General features: G+C 41.9%; 1 protein-coding gene across 3 annotated transcripts in view; it reads left to right on the forward strand.

Moving 5' to 3' along the window:
• TMEM38B (transmembrane protein 38B) overlaps nt 1-9248 on the forward strand; it is a 32089-nt gene extending 22841 nt beyond the window's left edge. For all 3 annotated transcript variants that reach the window (XM_063129151.1, XM_063129153.1, XM_063129152.1), the window contains 2 exons: nt 5435-5552; nt 7150-9248. In XM_063129151.1, the coding sequence (XP_062985221.1) occupies nt 5435-5552; nt 7150-7350 (319 nt within the window). In that variant the 3' untranslated portion in view covers nt 7351-9248. The remainder of the gene's footprint in view (nt 1-5434; nt 5553-7149) is intronic.
• Nucleotides 9249-19423: the final 10175 nt, after the last annotated feature.

Here is a 19423-nt window from a genome sequence, read left to right on the forward strand (position 1 = left end):
GAAGGCTTGGAGGGTGGGAGTTAGAAATGGGAAAAACCCAGAAAAATCAAACCTCTCTGATTTTTTTTTATTTCCCCCCACATTTCCCCCTGTTTCTCTCCAGGCCTTCACATTTCTAGAAATGGCATATGAGCTTTTCAGAGGTTTCTCTCTTTATCAGGAATCCCTGGTAAGCTTCCAAGGAACCACCACTGCTAACATCAACCTTGAGTATTTTTTTCTTGTTTTGCTAAGGAGTGAATGGTTTAATGGGAAAAAGATTATTTTTTTCTCACTAGAAATGTGGCCCATGCAGCTGGTTTGTTTGTTTTTAAAGTTGGGACTGGACAACTAGTTTACTTCTGAGAGGTACAAAGACTGTCTCATGTGTGTATAGACATTTCAACCATGCTCAACCATGACTCTTCAAGCATCGTTGCTTGAATTCTTGCAAGCAGTATTGAAGTAGTTATAGCCTGCTGTGAGCAGGCCCTCTGCCTAGACTCCGTTGCCCCTTCCCTGTCCGCTAAGGGGAGAGTTCACATTGTTGAAGTGGAGAGCGTCTTTTTTCGTTGGGGTTCATGGTGGCGATAGAGTCCTGTGGACCATCTTACGTCTTCAAGTGGCAATAGCAGAAGTTAATGCTGAGGGGTGGTGGTGGTAATTATTCCTCCACCCCTTGGGATTTGTCCCTGACGTTGCTACAGGGTTCTGTCTTGTCCTCCGTGAGTTTTTAATCACTTACATTTATCTGCTGGGAGAAACCATTTGGAGGTTTGGCTGTCATAAGTATGACAATCGCATCCAGCTGAATGGTTCCTCTGCTTCCAGTTACCAGTAAGCCAGTGAAGTCCCTGAATAGTTGCCTGGAAGTGATGATGGGCTGGATGCAGGCTAATGAAGAGAAACTGGATGGGCTGGATGCAGGCTAAGAGAAACTCAGTCCAGGCAAGAGGGGTGATGGTGGTGGGTGGCCTTGATCTAGGCATGGGTGTTTATCCTGCTCTGGAAAGGATCACACTTGCCTTGAAGACTTCAAGTTTGCAGCTATTTCTTACTTATTTGGCTAGACAGTGTTCCTTGGTCCACAGCTGTTGCTTGATTCTCTGGTGGCAGCAGTGGTGAGAAGTGTCTCTTTCTGCCTGTGGCTTCATAAATTATGATACATCGTAATTTATAAATTATGATGCATAAATCATAATTTATGATACATACCTCTTATGATACATCAGGATTTGCAAGCCAAGATTGAACCACAGTTTCTGGTTCGGTTGTAATTTGGAGAATGCGGTTTAAACAAACCATGACAAAATTACCAAAACTGGAATGTGAGTGCAGGATTGTGGGTGTGGGCTTGAATCTCACTCTCTCTGCTTAATAAACCAAGTCTTAAAAAGCCAATATATTCTGCAACCTGTTTTAAGGGCCTAGTGTTAGGGTGATCGAGTGGGATATACTAAAATACCTTTTCCTTGTTCCCATGTAAGTTGATGGCTTCCTCTGGCCAGTGCGTTTGCAATGGCTCCACAGGTGGCAAGAGTGTTGGGGACAGTAAATTACTCCCTCCCCTCACCTGCAGCATAAGTACATAAGAAGAGCTGTACTGGATGTATTGGATCAGGCCAAGAGTCCATCTAATCCACGATTCTGTTCACACAGTGGCCAGCCAGCTTCTCATGGGAAACCCACAAGCAGGACATGGTGCAAGAGCACCTTCCCGCCAATGTTCCCCAGTAACCAATATATATATAGGCTTACTGCCTTGGATACTGGAGGTAGGACATAGCCATCAGGACTAGTAGCCATGGATAGCCTTCTCCACCAGGAATTTATCCAACCCCCTTTAAGACATTTGAATTACCAGGTGTATGTGGAGTAGCAATGGTATGTTGGGCCTTGACAGCAATGATGACCTCCAACATAATCAGTTGCATAAGAAATAGCTAGTATTCCCATAGGTGAAAAGCAAAGTAAAATGCTGCAGTTGGGGAGGGGGCAGAATTGTGGCGCGGGCTAAACCTAACCTGCCCCTCTCCAAATCCTCACCTCCTCTACACTGACAGGATTCTTGCAAAGGGTCCTTGCAGTGTACTGGGCCTGGCTTTACTTATGCATCCAGAAGGACCCTGTGGTTCATAGAGATGGACCCTTTCTTAGTTTCTAACATATGCTGACTTCAGAGCAGTGGCTAAAATTAAGCAGGAATAAAAGTTTAGATTTCCTGAGGATGTGAGAGCCGGCTACGGAGAAAGTTGCATTAGTGCGCCTCTGACACATGGGGAATACTGCTTGAGTTACAGCTTTCACCTCAGGCTTGCAGAAGCTAAATTGGGAATGTTAAATCACTCCCAATTTAAACGTCTGCCACAGGAGGTAAGAGCTGAAACTGGCTGGCAGTCCATAGCCCACCACCGAAAAGGGAAAAAGAGCTCACGGTGGGCATTTTGAAGTCCCCCTGCCCTTTCTCTGTGACTTCCTGACAGGTTTTTTTGTGGAAACGATTATTTTGAAAACAGGGTTGTGACTTCTAGTGTGATAAAAGCAGCAGGGGCGCCAAACCACTTACGGCACCCTGCTTCCATGCCACTATCCTAGGTAATAAAGAATGACAGGAGAGAAACACAGAAATGCAAGCAGAGCTATTGCCAAAAATAAGCTTTGTCTCTTCTCTCTCCCTCCCCCCTACCTACCCACCCACCCCCGACCCCTGCCCAGCTTTTGTGGTGGTAAGAGCTGTCTTTTTCTTTTTGGAGGGAGTTTGACCTAAATCCTTCAGTTACGATGAGAAATATAATTTCTGTCAGTTTAATTCACCACAGACACATTTTTTTTCTCTTAAAAAGATATGCTGGCCAAGGAAAAACAGAGATTTAAATGTTTTAAAGCAGCAATCTTAAGCCTCTAAAAGGAGAAATGTTTGTAAGAAGCTCATCTTGCGGCAATATCATTGAGTTGGGAACGATCAGATTTTTTAAAAAGGGTTATATCTTATGTAGATCGGTAGTTGTCTAGAATTACGCTGCTGCAGTTTAGTGCTAGTACAATCCTAAAGCATTGCTTGTCATACCTGGGGCAGCCTTTGAAGACGGTTCAGAAGCTGCAGCTTGTGCAAAATGCAGCAGCCAGATTGATAACTGGAACCAGAAGGTTCGAACATATAACACTGATTCTGGCCTGCTTGCATTGGCTGCCTATACGTTTCCCAGCCCAGTTCAAGGTGCTGGTTTTAACCAATAAAGCCTTACACGGCTTGGGACCACAATACCTGATGGAACGCCTCTCCCGACATGAACCTACCCATACACTGCATCTATATCTAAGGTCCTCCTCCGAGTGCCTACTCCGAGGGAAGCTCGGAGGATGGCAACAAGGGAGAGGGTCTTTTCAGTGGTGGCCCCCCAATTGTGGAATGATCTCCCCAATGAGGCTCACCTGGCGCCAACATTGTTATCTTTTCGGCACCAGGCATTGTTATCTCTCCTCCCAGGCGTTTAACAGCATTTAACAACATATGCTAAGTTTGTTTGTTCTTTAATGGACCCCAGAACTGTTGTTGTCTAAAATGGATACTGTTTTTTACTGTTGTTTTTATATGTTTTGATGGTTTTAAATTTTGTATACTTTTTTAATGTCCAGTGTTTTTAACTTTTGTAAACCGCCCAGAGAACTTCGGCTATGGGGCGGTATATTAAATAAATAAATAAATAAATGTAATAAATAAATAAAGCAGAGCCAACATTTCTCAAAGAACGTGCTGAGGATGTTCTTTTTTTTGAACTGTTAGCGAATTCATCGCTCCCCGCCCTGAGAATATTGGGCAAAATATCCCCCCCCCATTTTGCCACCTACAAATAGGGTGGAGAATTTCGGGAGGCTGCTGCCACTGAGCTCTAGTTTGGTGCGCCAACTCATGGCTAGCACATTGCATATTCTGCACTTCCTGGTTCTCCCAGGCATTTTTAACAGCATTTTAACAGCATTTAACAACGTTAAGTTTGTTTTTAATGGACCCCTCAATTGTTGTTTTTAAATGGATACTGTTGTTTTTATACTGTTTTTATGTGTGTGTGTGTGTGTGTGTGTGTGTGTGTGTGGTTTTAAATTGTATACTTTTAATGTTTACTATTTTTAAATGTTGTAAACCGCCCAGAGAGCTTCGGCTGTGGGGCGGTATATAAATGTAATTAAATAAATAAATAAATAAATAAATTGGCAAACCAGGGTTTGGTCCTGGTTTGTGGGCAAGCTATGGTTTGTTAAAAACCAGGAAGAGCATGAGAGGAGAAGGGAATGTGTAAGCTCAAGGATAAATTCTGCTTGTGCATGTAAAGCCAAATTTGTAGAAGAAAGTCTCTGAGCTTTGCGGGTAAAGCAAATGGCTACAAGCCAGAGATTGGGGATATACATACGACACCTATAACCTGGCTACTATGGTTCCCTGAGATCAACCTGTTATATGAGAGGACTAGAAAGTGGCCAATGTGTAACACCAAGGGACCCAGGAAACGATAGGTTGGTTAGCTAGGGTGAACCATATGAAAAGGAGGACAGGGCTCCTGTATCTTTAACTGTTGCATAGAGAAGGGAATTTCAGCAGGTGTCATTTGTATATATGGAGAACCTGGTGAAATTTCCTCTTCATCACAACAGTTAAAGCTGCCTGTGCCCTTCCTCTTTTAAATCTGGTTACTCTATTTTTATTTTTATTTTTGGTAAATTTTTACTTTTCCAACAACATCTAAACAGACATCACACATAATACATACAAACAAGGATACATATCCCAACAACAGTTACATTAAAAACCATTTAAGGGTGAGGTTAGGATATAATTTTTTCTTTTGCCCTCTTCATGCCAGAAATGCCCCTTAATTTCTTAATTACCCTTTACATGTCCACCCAATTCTCATACATTGGATTCACAGAGTTATGCTTCTTTCCTCCCTTTCCCCATCTTAATTGCTGTTTAATCAGGTTTCTGTGTTTCATTAAGCCACATCTGTTTTGGGCTCATTGGTGGAAAACATGGTCAAAGATAAAAGCATCAAGCACTATCATTGTTAGAAGGGAAGTCCATCTTTAACATTTCCCTTTTATTCTTTATTACCATAACACACCAAGACTAAGAGAGTCTTACTGTGCATGTTTGCTTTGAAATAAGTCCCATGGGAATTACTCCCAAGTAAATGTGTGTAGGATTGCTCTGTTAAAAATTCAACAATTATACCTGTAACTTGCAGCCAGCCAGTTAAAATCGGTCCCTACAAACCAGTCGATTAATGTTTAACTGATTGGTATACTGATGAAAAACCACATTTGTGATCCTAAATGGCTCTTTCGTGGTTCTTTCCAAATAAATTTTTAGCAGCAATGTTGAGAGGTCTATGTACATTATTGTTTTTTGTTGAGAAGTATGCCTCACCTTTTCTGTTTCCTGTGCTCTATTTTTCCTCAGCCCTGTGCAAGCAAGTTTGATAGGAGCTGTACTTTTCACAATGCAGCATGTTGGTTACCTTCCAGTAGCAAAGCATCAGCTTATGTTCTTTTACACCGTCTTCTTGGTGATCACAAAGGTAAGAATGTTGGAATTTGTGGTGCTTGAGAAGTTGCGCTGGTATAAGTACTCATAGGTACATATCGGCTATTCTACATTTTTTTAAAAAAAAAACCTTGTGTATCTTTTATTTTCGGATAGGTTCACTTACACACATTCATATGCCAGATATGATTGCTTTAAAATTACATAAGATCAGTAGGGTGACCTCGATCCTGAATAATGCTTTCTTCCTTGGATCACTAGAAATTTGAAACAAAATCGTGTGCTAACATTTTGAATGTATGCTGAAACCAGTAGACAACAAATTGAAATGCACACACACACACACATATCTATCCTCTAGAGCAGTGATCTTTAACTGGTTTAAACCTCAGACCCACCTCAGATTCTCAACCTGCACCATGGGACTCACTTTCACAATTGGCCAACATGGCGGCAACGGCTTTGCCGTGATCCATCTGGACTGAACTGGACTTTTTTGGGAGGGTGTGTGTGTAGGGGGTATTTTTTTTTGTATTTGGGTTTTTAGCTTGTTTTATTATGTTCCTAATGGTTTTAATTTTTGAGAACCGCCCAGAGAGCTTCAGCTATTGGGCGGTATAAAAATGTAATTAATTAATTAATTAGTCTTTTTTTAGACTTGCTTTATTGCTGATTTTATTATTCATCACGGTTTGTTTGTTTTGCTATTGTATACAATTCTGAGCTGCTAGGAAGAGCGGTATAAGTGTATTTCTTTATTTTAAACATGCGGGTGGCATTAATTGGCTGGCAGTTCTGCAGAGAGCCACTTTTCAATTATATATATTTTTTATTTTAAACATCACAAACACAAAATCTTTACAGCACACATAATACATATGAACAAAGGTATACACAAAATAACTACACTTACAGTAAAATACAATAAAAAAAATTAAGGATAAGGTTAAAGTATATTTTTGGCCCTCTTCATGCCAGAAATGCTAACTAACTTCTTAATTACTATTAATATGTTAATCAAATACAATTCTTTCTTATGATTTATCCGAATCTCATACATTGGATTCACAGAATCAAACTTCATTTCTCTCTAATTCTTTAATTACAATTAATACATCAATCAAATTTATTTCTTCTCTTTTTCTCTTTTCTTTCCCCATCTTAATACTAAAATCCACAAACAAATACATCATTTTTCTCTGTCTCTTGCAAATATTCAATCAAAGGTTTCCATTCCAACATAAACATAGTTGTTGATCTTTCTCTCATTATCGCTGTGAGTTTTGCCATCTTTGCCAATTCCAGCATCTTCAACATCCATTCATCCGTTGTTGGTATTGTTGCATTCTTCCAGTTTTGTGCGTATAACAATCTCGCTGCTGCTGTCATGTACAAAAATAATGTTCCCCCTTCTCTTTTAGTTGTTTGTCCATTAATCCAAGTAAGAAAGCTTCCGGTTTCATTTCTATATTTGTCTTTAATATTTTTTGAATTGAAGAGTGTATTTGGGTCCAAAATGTTTTGGCGTTTTTACAAGTCCACCAAAGATGATAAAAACAGAGAGCCACTTTTGTGAGGGAGACGTCCAGTTTCCGTTGCAGAATTGATGCCCTTGCTGTGTTTTGTTGCAGGCGGCCATGATGCTGACGCAACGCGTGACTTCTCCATTTGCGCCGCTTGAGATGGTACTGGGCCGCTTCCTCTTTAGTCAGCACCCAGCTAGTTCGAAGGCCCAAGTGCCTTATAATGGCACCTCCTCGACCTCTGACCATGCTACTAACCGAGAAACTGGTGATGGTGCTAAGAAAAAACTGGCAAAGAAAACGGAATAATTGCATTGCCAAGGGCTGGCTGGGTGGGTGGGTCTAAAAATGGCTTGTTTGTATGTGCCCATAAATATTTAATATTTCTCTTTCCTAATGATGTGAAATGACAATTGTGTATGAGGAAATTCCTAGCAAGAAGCTAGCTACAATAGCCTCTGAACTCTGTCAATGGTAAAAGTTTTCTTGTTCAGTGGAGCTTTTGCAGGCTACATTGCCCATGAACTATTTGTACTGCCTACTACTACTACTGCCGCCATGTGGCTCTGTGTAGCCTCTGAAGCTTTTTTGGTTTTGTTTTGTAAACTAGAATTCACATTTGGATAAGATGCATCATGTTAGATTTCTTTTTCTAATGTAAATGATAAGAGAATATATTGCGATTTTTACTTGTATGAGAAATGTTATGGAGGTGAAATAGGTTTTCTAGTTAAGAAAACAAAACCCCTAACTTTTAAAAAGCTTGATTAAAATATTTTCTGGCAGCAGCACAATGCAACAGCCAGACTTGACAATTTCTGTTAATTATAACATATTTGGGACATGGTCCAGCCGTGGTTGGACACTTTCAAATCCAGTGGGAGAGATTTAAGCATGTGTGTTTTGGGACTTCATCGTGCTTAATTGTGGCTGAATTGTACCCTGACATTTCATTCTTTAATAGCAAAGGGTTGCTCTCCCAATATTTCAATACACAAAAGGGTTTAATCTAGTTGAGCAATGTGAACACTTTTTTTCATAAAAAATGTAATGTATTCAGTGATTGAAAAGAACAGTAATTAAACTGTGCTATCAGATAAAACAAACCAGCTTAGTCTTCCAACAAAACCACTTAATTCTTGATACACTGCTACTGAATTGTCTTGAAGGCACAAATTTATAGTGGTTTTCACACTCGGCTTGAGTCACAAGCTATCTTATAGGCTTTTTTCACAAAACTTTCATACCAGGTTTTCAAACTTTTCTACATGTACTCACTTGAACCACTTGGGATATTAAGTGTTTTGTAGCATGAGCTCCAACTTTTCTTTGCTGGTTTTTTAAAAAATGGAGCAACGAAACCTGTTGAAAGTGGAATTCATATGGCTTGTGTTTTTGAGCATGCGTTTTTCAAACAGTACCACTTTTTAATAAGCCAGGGATGTATTGTAGAAAGGACTCAGACCCCCCCTCCAAAATATAGCACTTTGGGTAGTTTTCAGTGGTGTATCAGCACTAGCGCACATGATATTGCATTATTAGAAATCAATGCTTGCGCAAGGTAGCTAGTACAATGGGTAAAAGCAGGTATTTGCTGCTGAAATTTGCTGCCAAATAGCTGTTTTCCCCCTGTAGTGCCTGTTATATAGTGCAAAAAAATGGTGCAATGTCGGTAATGCTAGTGGGAGCACACTGTTGGATGCGTACATGAAAAATATATGTGTGTATGTGTTATTTACAGAAAAAATGCATTCTAACAAAATGCATTTCTTTTCCCCAGATAAATTGGCATCTCAATGCTAGCTAAATCTAGGCCGGACTTGCACAACTTTTGGCCCACCAAGTCAAACATAGTCCATCAGCCATGTATGGTTACTGTCAGGACTCTGCTAAACTACTGTTGCTGCTTGCCTGAGACTACAAAAACCATGTAGGGCAAGAGCAACAGACTTGTGGTCTTTCAGATATTTTAGCCTACAACTCCCATCAGCTCTAAGCAACATAGCCAATGGTGAAGGATGATGGGAGTTGAAGGCCGATTGCCTAGAAAGAAAAACAAGAAGGCACCAATTGTAGGATAGTCTCTTTCCAATCACTTGCTTGGCTTGGTAGGTCAGAAGTAGTGTAGGCCTACTTTAAAATGTTTCTATTCTTTAGCTAAGCATTTCGAAACTTTAATTATGATTTTTGGCTTTTCTTACATCCAGGTCATAAATGGGGTGTTGTGGGGGAGTCATTTTTCCCAATGACAATTTCACTTTTTTGCCTTGTAACTTTAGGCCTTTAGTTTCTTTTTTGGTCAATGGTTTGTTCTGAGAGTATGTAACTGAAGGATTCAGAAAGTGAGTACCTCAGAAGTGTCCTTGTAGCATTACACTGAACTTGGTTAGCAGGCAGCTGAAAAATACTTGAGACAAACACCAGCAAACAATGTGCTTCCAGCAGTTATGACTTCTGTATGTGTGGGTAAAGTCACTGACATTTTTGTATGACTTTTTGGTACTAGATTTTTGTACTGCATTTGGTGCTGTTGTCAACAACCTTGTAGTAATTGCACTGTAGTCCTTGTAGCACAAACTGAGGTGAAAGTATATTTACAATTATTGTTAAGATATTTACAGTTGTTAGGCGGAAAATGGCCTGCTTTGTATTTGGATTCACTGTGCATTTTAAAACCCCGCTATTAAAAACAAAAATGAAAACAGTTTGTGTCTGTGTTGTTAGCAGTATGATGGGCAGATATATGGACATGAAAAATTGCATTGTTAACAACTTCTGCGAGCAAATAATTACATTCTTGATCCATAGGGGCTTTGACACATTCTTTTCATTTTAAAATAGTAGCATGGTTCTGCAATGTCACTTTATCAGTGTGAGCCTGCTAGTTTAGGCTATGAGATTTGGTATATGTTTATTTATTGCATTTCTGTACCGCCCAATAGCCAAAGCTCTCTGGACAGCTCACAAAAACTGAATTCTTTTTCGTTCTCTTTGGTAACTGCCTGACCTCTGAACATTTATTCAACATTGGGTGTCCTACCGGAGAAACATCACAGCTACAATCTAACACAGAACTAAGCATGCTGAACTCATATGTTGTAGACCATCATGTTGAGCTGGCATTTCTTTGAATGAAATCCTAAATGTTGTTTTTCGCTTGTGATTTAAATTTATTTATTTATTTATTATTGGATTTATATCCCGCCTTTTTTTCTTTAAGGAACCCAAGGTAGTGTACATAATCCTCCTCGTCCCCCACATTTTATCCTCACAACAACAACCCTGTGAGGTAGGTTGGGCTGAGAATGTGACTGGCCCAAAGTCACCCAGTGGGTTTCCATGGCTGGGTGAGGACTAGAACCCGGATCTCCCGACTCCCAGTCCAACACTTTAGCCACTATGTCACACTGTAACTCTCCTATTAGTAACCTGATATCAAGGCCAAATCAATTCCAGTTAGTTTGCTACTCTGTGTTGCTTTTTAAAACTAACATTCCCCAACATGGCGCATTCCAGATATTTCGGAATTCAACTCCCATTAGCCCATATTAGCATGGGCAACGATCAGAAATGTCGAGAGTTGTAGTCTAAAACCTCTGGAAGGTACACAGTTGGGAAAGGCTGTATTAAACCAGGGGTGAGCAACACTGCTGAATTTGGCAGCGCAGCAACAGTATAGCAAACGTGATTTTGCTGAACACCAAGGCACGCACGGGAACAAACACTTGGTTTTAAAGCAAAATCTCCCACATTTTGGGCTCCTCCATGGTAAATTCGGCAGGGAGTGGCAAGGGCTGCAAAAATGTTACGGGGAGGCAGAAGTTTCCCATCCCTATTTTAAACTATGAGATGCATGACTCCAATTTAATATTTTTTTTAAAAAAAATCTAAATTCTATTAAGAACTATGGGCTTATAGTACAAGAATAACAATGAAGGGTTATTATTGGGGTCTGTAATGACCCCAAGGATTCCTATGGAGTGTCACGGGTATGGTATCTTACATTTCCTTTCGATTCAAAACCATTCAGGGGTATGAATAAAACAATACCAAATGGTTAACACTGTTTCATCAACATAAACGTAGCTTGGATATGCACTGTTTCACTTCATTCATTATAATTTGTGCATAATGCATCCTATTGCCATTTTAGCAAAAAAACCAAATGAAGAAAACGTGCACACACACACCTACACAATGGGAGGGATGGAGGATTGAAACAGCACAGAACAATTTATCCTTTCATTATACAAGAACACACAGGGGGAGCTTAAGCAAATCTGCTTTCTGCACCATTCCTTATGGACTTCTTAGACGTTTGTGTACATAGACTACGTAGAAAACACCAAGTGCCAAACGGAAGAAGGCAGTTCTGCTTTGATTCAGATCTGGCCATCCAACTGCTTGTTGGAAAAGAGCGTCAGCTTTAAGTCTGGCTGTTTCAACAGTTTTGCACCTTGCCCTTCCAATGCTTTCCTGTCTGGAGGCAATTGCATTTTTTTCCCCTCCAGTGAATCGCAGTTGGTATGAGATCATGTACTTGGGAGCGGGAAGTGGTCGCTTTGATTGGTAGAGCCAATCTCATGGAGAGCTTTAAACATCAGGGCAGAACCTTTGAGCCAAGCTCTGTGTTCTGAGGTGAGCAGAGAAGAGAAGAATTCTGCAGGGTTATGTTCGCGGCAGCCTGTCGTACTGAGCAGCTGGGTTGCTGGGTTTTGTACTTGAGCTGTGTAGCTTCATTCCTAGTAGCCTGGTATTTAAAGTATGCTTTTTAGTTCTCTTCAGTTACGGCGTAGCAGCTTGGGCACAGAAGCTAGTGTGGCCTGCCCTACTAATGTTCGCTTGCTCTCTTTGGACCACCTGCAAGCATTCTGTCAATCTGAAAGTGTTTCCCAAGTGAGGCTAAGAGTGCGTTTTAGTTTTTCAGCATATTACTCTCGAATGTTTAACAGGACGGAGAAAGCTGAAGAAAGCAGTTTTCAAAATTGAGCATACATTCTGGCCATATGAACATAAAAAGCTGCCTTCTACCGAGTCAGGCCATTACCCATCTAGGCCAGTATTGTTGACGATGACCCTGTTCAGAAGCCACACTAAGCCACGGTGGTTAAGCATTTTCAGCTAAACATTATGGCTTAGTGTGTCCTGTGAACCATGACTTGGCATTTTGTGTGAACTATTCTTAACCATGGTGGCTACATAACCACAGTTTAAACACACTCACTAACCATTTGCTGCAAAAGGGTTAGTGGGCTAAGCATAGCTTTGCGTGTTGTCTGAACGGGCCCACTGAGCAGCAGCAAGTCTCCAGTTTTAGGCAGCACTTTTTTTCAGCCTTACCTGGAGACGCCAGGGATCGAATCTGGGACCTTTTCCACACAAAGGCTGTGTTACATGCCTTGCATGTCATTTACACACAGAGCCAGCCCACTTCAAAAGCAGACTTTGGATACTATTTAAAGGCAGTTGACTTGTAAATCGTTTAAATGGGCATTTTTAGTACCACCCTGGAGCTGATACCTGCAGCAAAATTTCGTTTACAAAATAATATTACATGGCACACTTTGGGTGTTCAAGATACTTTACAGACATTGCCTCAGGAGTCGCCACAACAGCACTACAAGATAGGCCAATATTGCTATTCCCATGCTATGGGTTGTGTTTGTGTGAACGCTGAGGTTGAAAAATAGCAGGTCCAGCGAAACCCATGGCGTGTGTAGCTGAGGGCCAAAACAGACATTACTTTAAATGTGTTTCTCCCCCGCCCCATTTCATTTTTAGTCTAGATTCTAGACTACAGGGGCCCTGATCTGGATTGGGAGCCTAATGTGGAAGACTGGGGTGTGTGTTATTATTTATTTGTTTGAATTGTATCCCGCTTTTCTACTTTCAACTAAAACCAATTGCCATTTGGGCTGCTGCTAAGTGGTGGATCACCGTTTAATATCGTCACAAACCATTATGCCCTCAAGATCCTCAAAAATACCTGCTAATGGGTCCTTAAGGAGGACATATCCCAAAATTAAATTGATCTCATAGAACACAGAACACAATAATCATTAGAGAAGTCCAAAAGGTATGCTAGCTATTTGCTCGTCCAGAGTCATACCTCCAACATTTATATTCAGCCTGCGTATACATCTTAATAAGTCTAGCTGGTGTTAATACCATCTGAACATAAACTTGTGAAAATATTCCTTGATATTCATGTATAGGATAGTCCATTTGTTTTAACATTGCTGCAGCTTTTGCATGACTGGCAATAATACCAAATGTTCAACTGCACAATTCTTCCTCCTTTTGCCCCCCACCTCACTGTACACTGGGACCGCAGTTATATTCTCCTGCCCTGTCCTGCCTTTCTAGGTTTGCTGTAGCCTAGTAATTTACAACATACTCTGATGGGATAGACCAGTGTTTCCTAAGATTTGGTATCAAAGGTGCACTTCCACCCCCATAACTGCTAGATTTAAATTGAACACATTTTACTCTTTCCACTCGAATTGATCAGTTCCCAGAATAATAGTTAACACCCTCCTTAGAACCTTTCTACCCGAAGCTGTTAATCACTGTATCTACTTTCATCGCAGAAATGCGATATAAGCTCTACACAGCTTTTCTTTTCCTGCTTTTCCACCTTATAACCTCTAGGTGGCGGTGTGCTGCAGCAGAATGGCACAAATACACAAATAGTTCTTTCGCTTTCAGAAATAATACCGTTTTCCCGCTCTAAGCCCCCTGGGAAGTGCTCTTAAAAAACAGAAGCAAAACGGAGATCATGTCATCTAAAGAACTCATAAACATCCATGACTGTATAAAAGCTCTTTGAGGTAGACCAGTTAATATTGCCTGTTGGCATCCCATCTTCCTCTTTGACCAGGTAGTCAGCAGTTGTGGGTGGGAGCATACTTGCAGAGCATTGGTGATACTTCTGGGATTAACTGTACAGGGAATCTTGGTCTCCCGTGTACATCAGGGAAACTTGGTGTGGCCTTATTGTCTTCCTTAACATGATCTCACAGAGGTGGGGGAATCCAAGTTGGATACAGCTTTTCCACTTAAACAGATGTACAGTGGTAGATGAACCCAACCATGGCGGTGTAATTTTTCAAGGCGTACTTCCATCCTCTCCATGGCACAGTGACATGCCCTTAGGAATAGCTGGGTGTTTTGTTTTGTTTTTTTCTGTTCCAGGGATTTGGATTGTGTGTGTGCAACACTCACCTGTCTGGATGCAGTCTGAAAAGTATGTGAGAGAGTTTTCACTGAGCAGGCTGAGTTGCTAGGAGGGTTTTTGGGAAGAAGCTAGTAGTGGGAAATACTGATGCTACTATCCATTCTGAAAGGCCTGTGAGCTTGATTTGGTGCCTCTGTTATACTTGCTCAACATGTACATTTAGAATACCTGCTCAACTCGTACATTGTTGTTGAGATCCATTGTCAATGCATTTTTTTTATTCTTGCTATTCAACGTTTATGATTTTTCACTTCTTTTACAAGTTAACTACAATTTTCCAATTTCTCCCTGCCCCCATCCCAACTCTATGTTTCAAAGTTTTGTGTTTTCATCTGGGGCACATCGCTTATGGATTCTTATGGAAGGGGGGTGGGGAGAGAGAGCGAGAGACTGGGGAGAGATAGCCATAGCTCTTTTCTGTAAAGGAAACAGACTTTCCTCCCACCATTTGAGGAAAGGGGTGTAACATGTATAATCTGGTGGTAGAAAATTGGATCCCCTTTTATGGATTAAGGGGGAATCAATGATAGCTGTGACGTTTATTTGCTATGTTTCCATTGGCGGTGGGGGAGTGCTTTGTGGCAGGGAATTTAGCTTCCTTTTCAACCTGGTGCAAACATTTAATGTGCTAAAAAAGCCTTGCATTGTTTATACAAATGTGAGGTTTGCCAGGATGGGACGGTTAATTGCCAGCCCTTTCCATGCCAGGTGGAGATGAAGTGGCGTTGGCGGCAGCGGCAGCAGAGATGAGATGAGGACACACCATTCAGATTTTGACTGATCTGGACCCAGCATTTGATGTAAGCAGCATCCTGTACAGACAGACTAAAAACTGAATGTTGAGGGGCGGGGGAAGCAGACTCGAGCTGCCAGAGTGATTTGGAATCTTTTCTTAACCATTCCGACAGAAACGAGAACTGGGCATCCAAATCCTCTTGGCTGATTTGAGCATTTCGGGCTGAGGGCCAGAGAGGGAGGGAGGGAGGGAGAGAAATGTGAACGTCTCTCCCTGTCCCCCTCAGCCCTGGCTCTAACCTTGACCCACTCCTCTCCAACACCGTGCCCAGAACTCGACAATTCCCAGGGTCTGGCTCCGCCATTTGTCAGCATGTCTGCCGTAATGGCAGGCTATAAAAGGTTGAGGGGGCAGCTGAGAACGCCGTTACAGCCGATTGTGTTAAATGCATGTCTTAAGATGCCTTTTATTTCTCCATTCATGAGGCAGCCTTGCCGCTTTTGTGTTTAGTCTCATAAGCAAACTATTTAGAGCTGATTTTTCCCCCCAGCATGTGTTTATAAGCCCATATGGGCCTGCTGAGGATCCAGCTGGAAGAATAGCCTGGCCTGCTGGAGTGGCTCCTAGCTCATTCCTTCACATATTCACACAGTTGGGAAGGCTTCGGAGGAAGGGTCTCTTGAACAAATTCGCCTAGTCTGAATGTTCCTCCAAACATTCAAACTGACTATCAAACTGATAGCCCCCTAATTTAATCTGTTTATAGGTTGGCGTTGGGTTTAGGCCTTAAGGAAGCAAACAATGAAATGTAACACAGATAAGGAATCGGTCACTCTATTGCCACAGAGAGTTATGACTTTTTTTATGCCACCTCCTCAAACATCAGTCTTCCCCCAAATATTTGGCACCACAACTCCCATAACCCCCAAACAGCACAGAGTGAATGGGGATGATGGGATTTGCAATCAACACACCTGGAAGAAAGTACCAGATTGAGGAAGACTAGCATACCTGCTTCTTCCCCTCCACATATTAGCTCCACTGCAACTCCACTGTGAAGTCAATTAAGCGGGGAGATGGGGTTCCACGGATGACTCCCCATGGAGTCACACATGACATGATACTTGAGGCTCAGTATTGGGCAAAAGGCGGGATACAAATAATACCATGCAGACAAATTTTAGAGAAGGAAGATTTAATAATATACCCAGAGATCAAAGAATTTGCTGTTGTGGAGAACAAGAGGTGGAGGACTCTGTTCACTATATATTATACTGCAGATTATACAATAGCCCTAGGAATAAATATTTAGCTAGGTATTTAGCCCCTAAGGTGCATTTAATAGACCAAGTGAAATTAGGCTACCTACTAACGGCAGAGAAATCGACCCTACTGAATTTGGCCTATTTTGCTGTAAGAGCTGCAAAAATTAGGAAGGAACACATTCAGGTGGATGATTGTAAACAATAGATATACCATAGATATACAGAGTACAATGAGAAATTAGGATATGTTTACTGTAGAAGATGTGTGCTGATGGGAGTAACTGCTGTACAAAGTTCGGCTAATTTTAATTTTTTATGTAATAATGTGTGATAATATGTGTTCGGCTAAAACCCATTCAGGGTAGCCATGAATAAAAGTTATAATAATAATAATAATAATAATAATAATAATAATAATAATAATAATAGTCATTTATGGTGTTGACTATTAACACATGATTGACTATTGCCCACCCCACCCCCTCTCTGCCCTCCCCACTGAATAGCAGTGCTGGTTCCCATGAGAAATCCCCCCCCCCTTTGTGCCATATCCTCCTACTGTCAGAACCTAGCATGAAGAGAGGTTCTCATGGGATGTGCCATCCCTGGGTGGGGCACCAGGTTTGGCAGCGCCCCACATACTCCCAGGGATGTGCATGTCCCATCCCTGAGTGGGGCGCCAAGGACGGAGAGGACGGGGCACAAGCATCTCTCCTGCGGCTGTCAAGACGCTTGTGCCCCACCCTCCTCATTCTCCCCAAAGTGGTGGTGAATGGGGATGCACAAGGATCTCTCTTGTGGCTTGAAAGCCACAGGAGAGATCCTTGCCCTGTCCCCATTGTCCCTGAAGTGGCAGCTCATGCAAGGATGGGACATGCACGTCCTGGGAAGTGCCAATCATGGCTCCCCATCCAGGGGCCGCCATGATCGGCATCTCTCCGTGGCTTCCTGGGATGGGTTTCTGTCACTCTTGCCTCGCAACTCAGTAGGCATGTGAAATAGTCAACGGAGCCCACCACAGGACACAATAAGCAACAGTTGTGCAGATAGTCAATGCTGTACATTGTTGATTATTTGTGTTGGTTATTTCAGGAAAATAACCAAACATGGTGTGGAAAAGGCTCGCCGGACAACACAATAGTCAACGGTTGACTATTGTGTCATCCAACCCATCACAAACTTTGCACTTTAACCTTATGTTCTCCTTTTTTTTTTAACCCACCCCCCTTATGCAGCCACAAGCAGGTGTAGGATTTTATAAACAGTAAAGCTTTATTAATTACAATAAGTTGCTTAATAAACAAATAACTCTTTATGACCCCATTCAGAAGACACCTTAAACCATGGCTTTAACCACAGTGGTTAAGCCAGAAAGCTAGGCCATGTTCAGAAGACACCTTAAACCATGGCTTTAACCACAGCGAATAAGGCTTTTTGCTTTATGGTAAGCGTTTGAGGTCACAGCAAGTGTTTGAGGTCTTGTACTTCTGAACCTCACAACCCACATTCAACCTTTCACCACTGAAAGATTTCACCCCTTTCACACTGTGCAAACGCAATGATGATAGAGGAGTAAGATTTCTTCACTGCCAAAGAGTAAAGGCAAAGATGGATTCTCACTTGGGTTCGGTCACTAGAATTCTTCTACCATTATTGCTCTAACTGTTGAGCCAACTGATTTTTCACCTTCAGCTTCATAGAATACCAACAGGGCGATATGGCTCTGGGATTGGGTTGAGTATGTTTGGGAGTGATCATATTGATGGCCTGACTCATGCCCTCAATTCCAAGTATAGCTCAGGGCCTGCAGGAAAATCCCCCCAAGACCTCAGAAAATCATCTGGATTCATCAGTTTCCGGGTCTGGATCATAAAAACAGGCCCCTCAACAATCTAGCAGACCCTCTACAGGTTCACATGGCAGAGATGACATCCATCCATGATTGGACCACTTTACAGTGTGTGTGTGTGTGATCCAGGTTAGGGCTGTAGGAGCAGTTATTCCTTCTTTTCCCCATGCTGCTTTCTTGATGAAAATTCCCCCCTCCATCACCATGGCAGGGAAAACATTTGAGCACATAAGTCACCCTTCCCCAACCTGGTGCCCTCCAGATGTTTTGGACTTTAATTCCCATCAGCCCCTGCCAGCATGGCCAAAGGGCATGACTGATGGGAGTTGTAGTCAAAAATATCTGGATGGTACCCAGTTGGAGAACATTGACCGAAGTGAAAATGACTGTCTAGGCCATGGTTGCTGTTCACAATGGGGAAGAATTCATGCAAGGTAAAATAGCTATGGGGCATAAGGGAGATGGAATGAGAAGCTATGCTTGTGGGTCAAAGGGAAAGCCCCCAGAAGACGGATTGAGGTCCCGAGCCACCGGTTGTCCTTCTCTACCGTAGGCTATTAAATGTCACAAGGCAGATATCTTACACAACACACAATGCAAAGGCATTTGCTTGGCTATAGAAATGGACCAATGAACTTGGGCATATACACATGAGTAAACGGAATAAAGGAGAGAATTTGGCCTGGAATGCATTAATTGTCCTGTCAGAACTTTGCCTCCCTAAGCATACGCAGATAACAATTGGTTTCTGCAGAGTTCGAGCGGGATTTATCTGGAGCCGGAGCTTAAAGGCCTCCTGTCAGATGGAAATCTCATTTCAGCAGCGGCTTGGCCAGCTCTGCGGGGGCATTAAAATAGCTAACAGCATACTTATCAGCCCTTCTTGTTGAGCAGGAACCCGTTCCTAGTTTGAAAGCCATCTTGTAAGATTTTTTTCCACTTGGTAACTGCCAAAAAGTTTTCCTTTCCACCCACTGGGATTAAAACATTAGGCTCTCTCTCTTTTGTCCTCATGTCTGACGCGATTGCTTTGGAAAGATAGTGGCTAAGGCCTCAGACACACAGGCCCCGTTCAGATAACATGCTAAACCATGCTGCTTAACCACAAAATGGTTAACAATTTTGTGGTTAAGCAGCATGGTTTAGTGTGTTGTCTGAATAGGGCCACAGTTAAGGCTTTCTTTCCTCTTCAAACGTTTCAGTCTATTGAAGGTAGGCATCTTGAGTATAAGGGAAAACAGAGCTGGGGAATCCATTCTATGGCATGGTGGACCCTTGCTGTTTCAAACTCAGTA

Source organism: Elgaria multicarinata, chromosome 6 (genome assembly GCF_023053635.1).
Source record: "Elgaria multicarinata webbii isolate HBS135686 ecotype San Diego chromosome 6, rElgMul1.1.pri, whole genome shotgun sequence".
NCBI classification, from domain to species: Eukaryota; Metazoa; Chordata; class Lepidosauria; order Squamata; family Anguidae; genus Elgaria; species Elgaria multicarinata.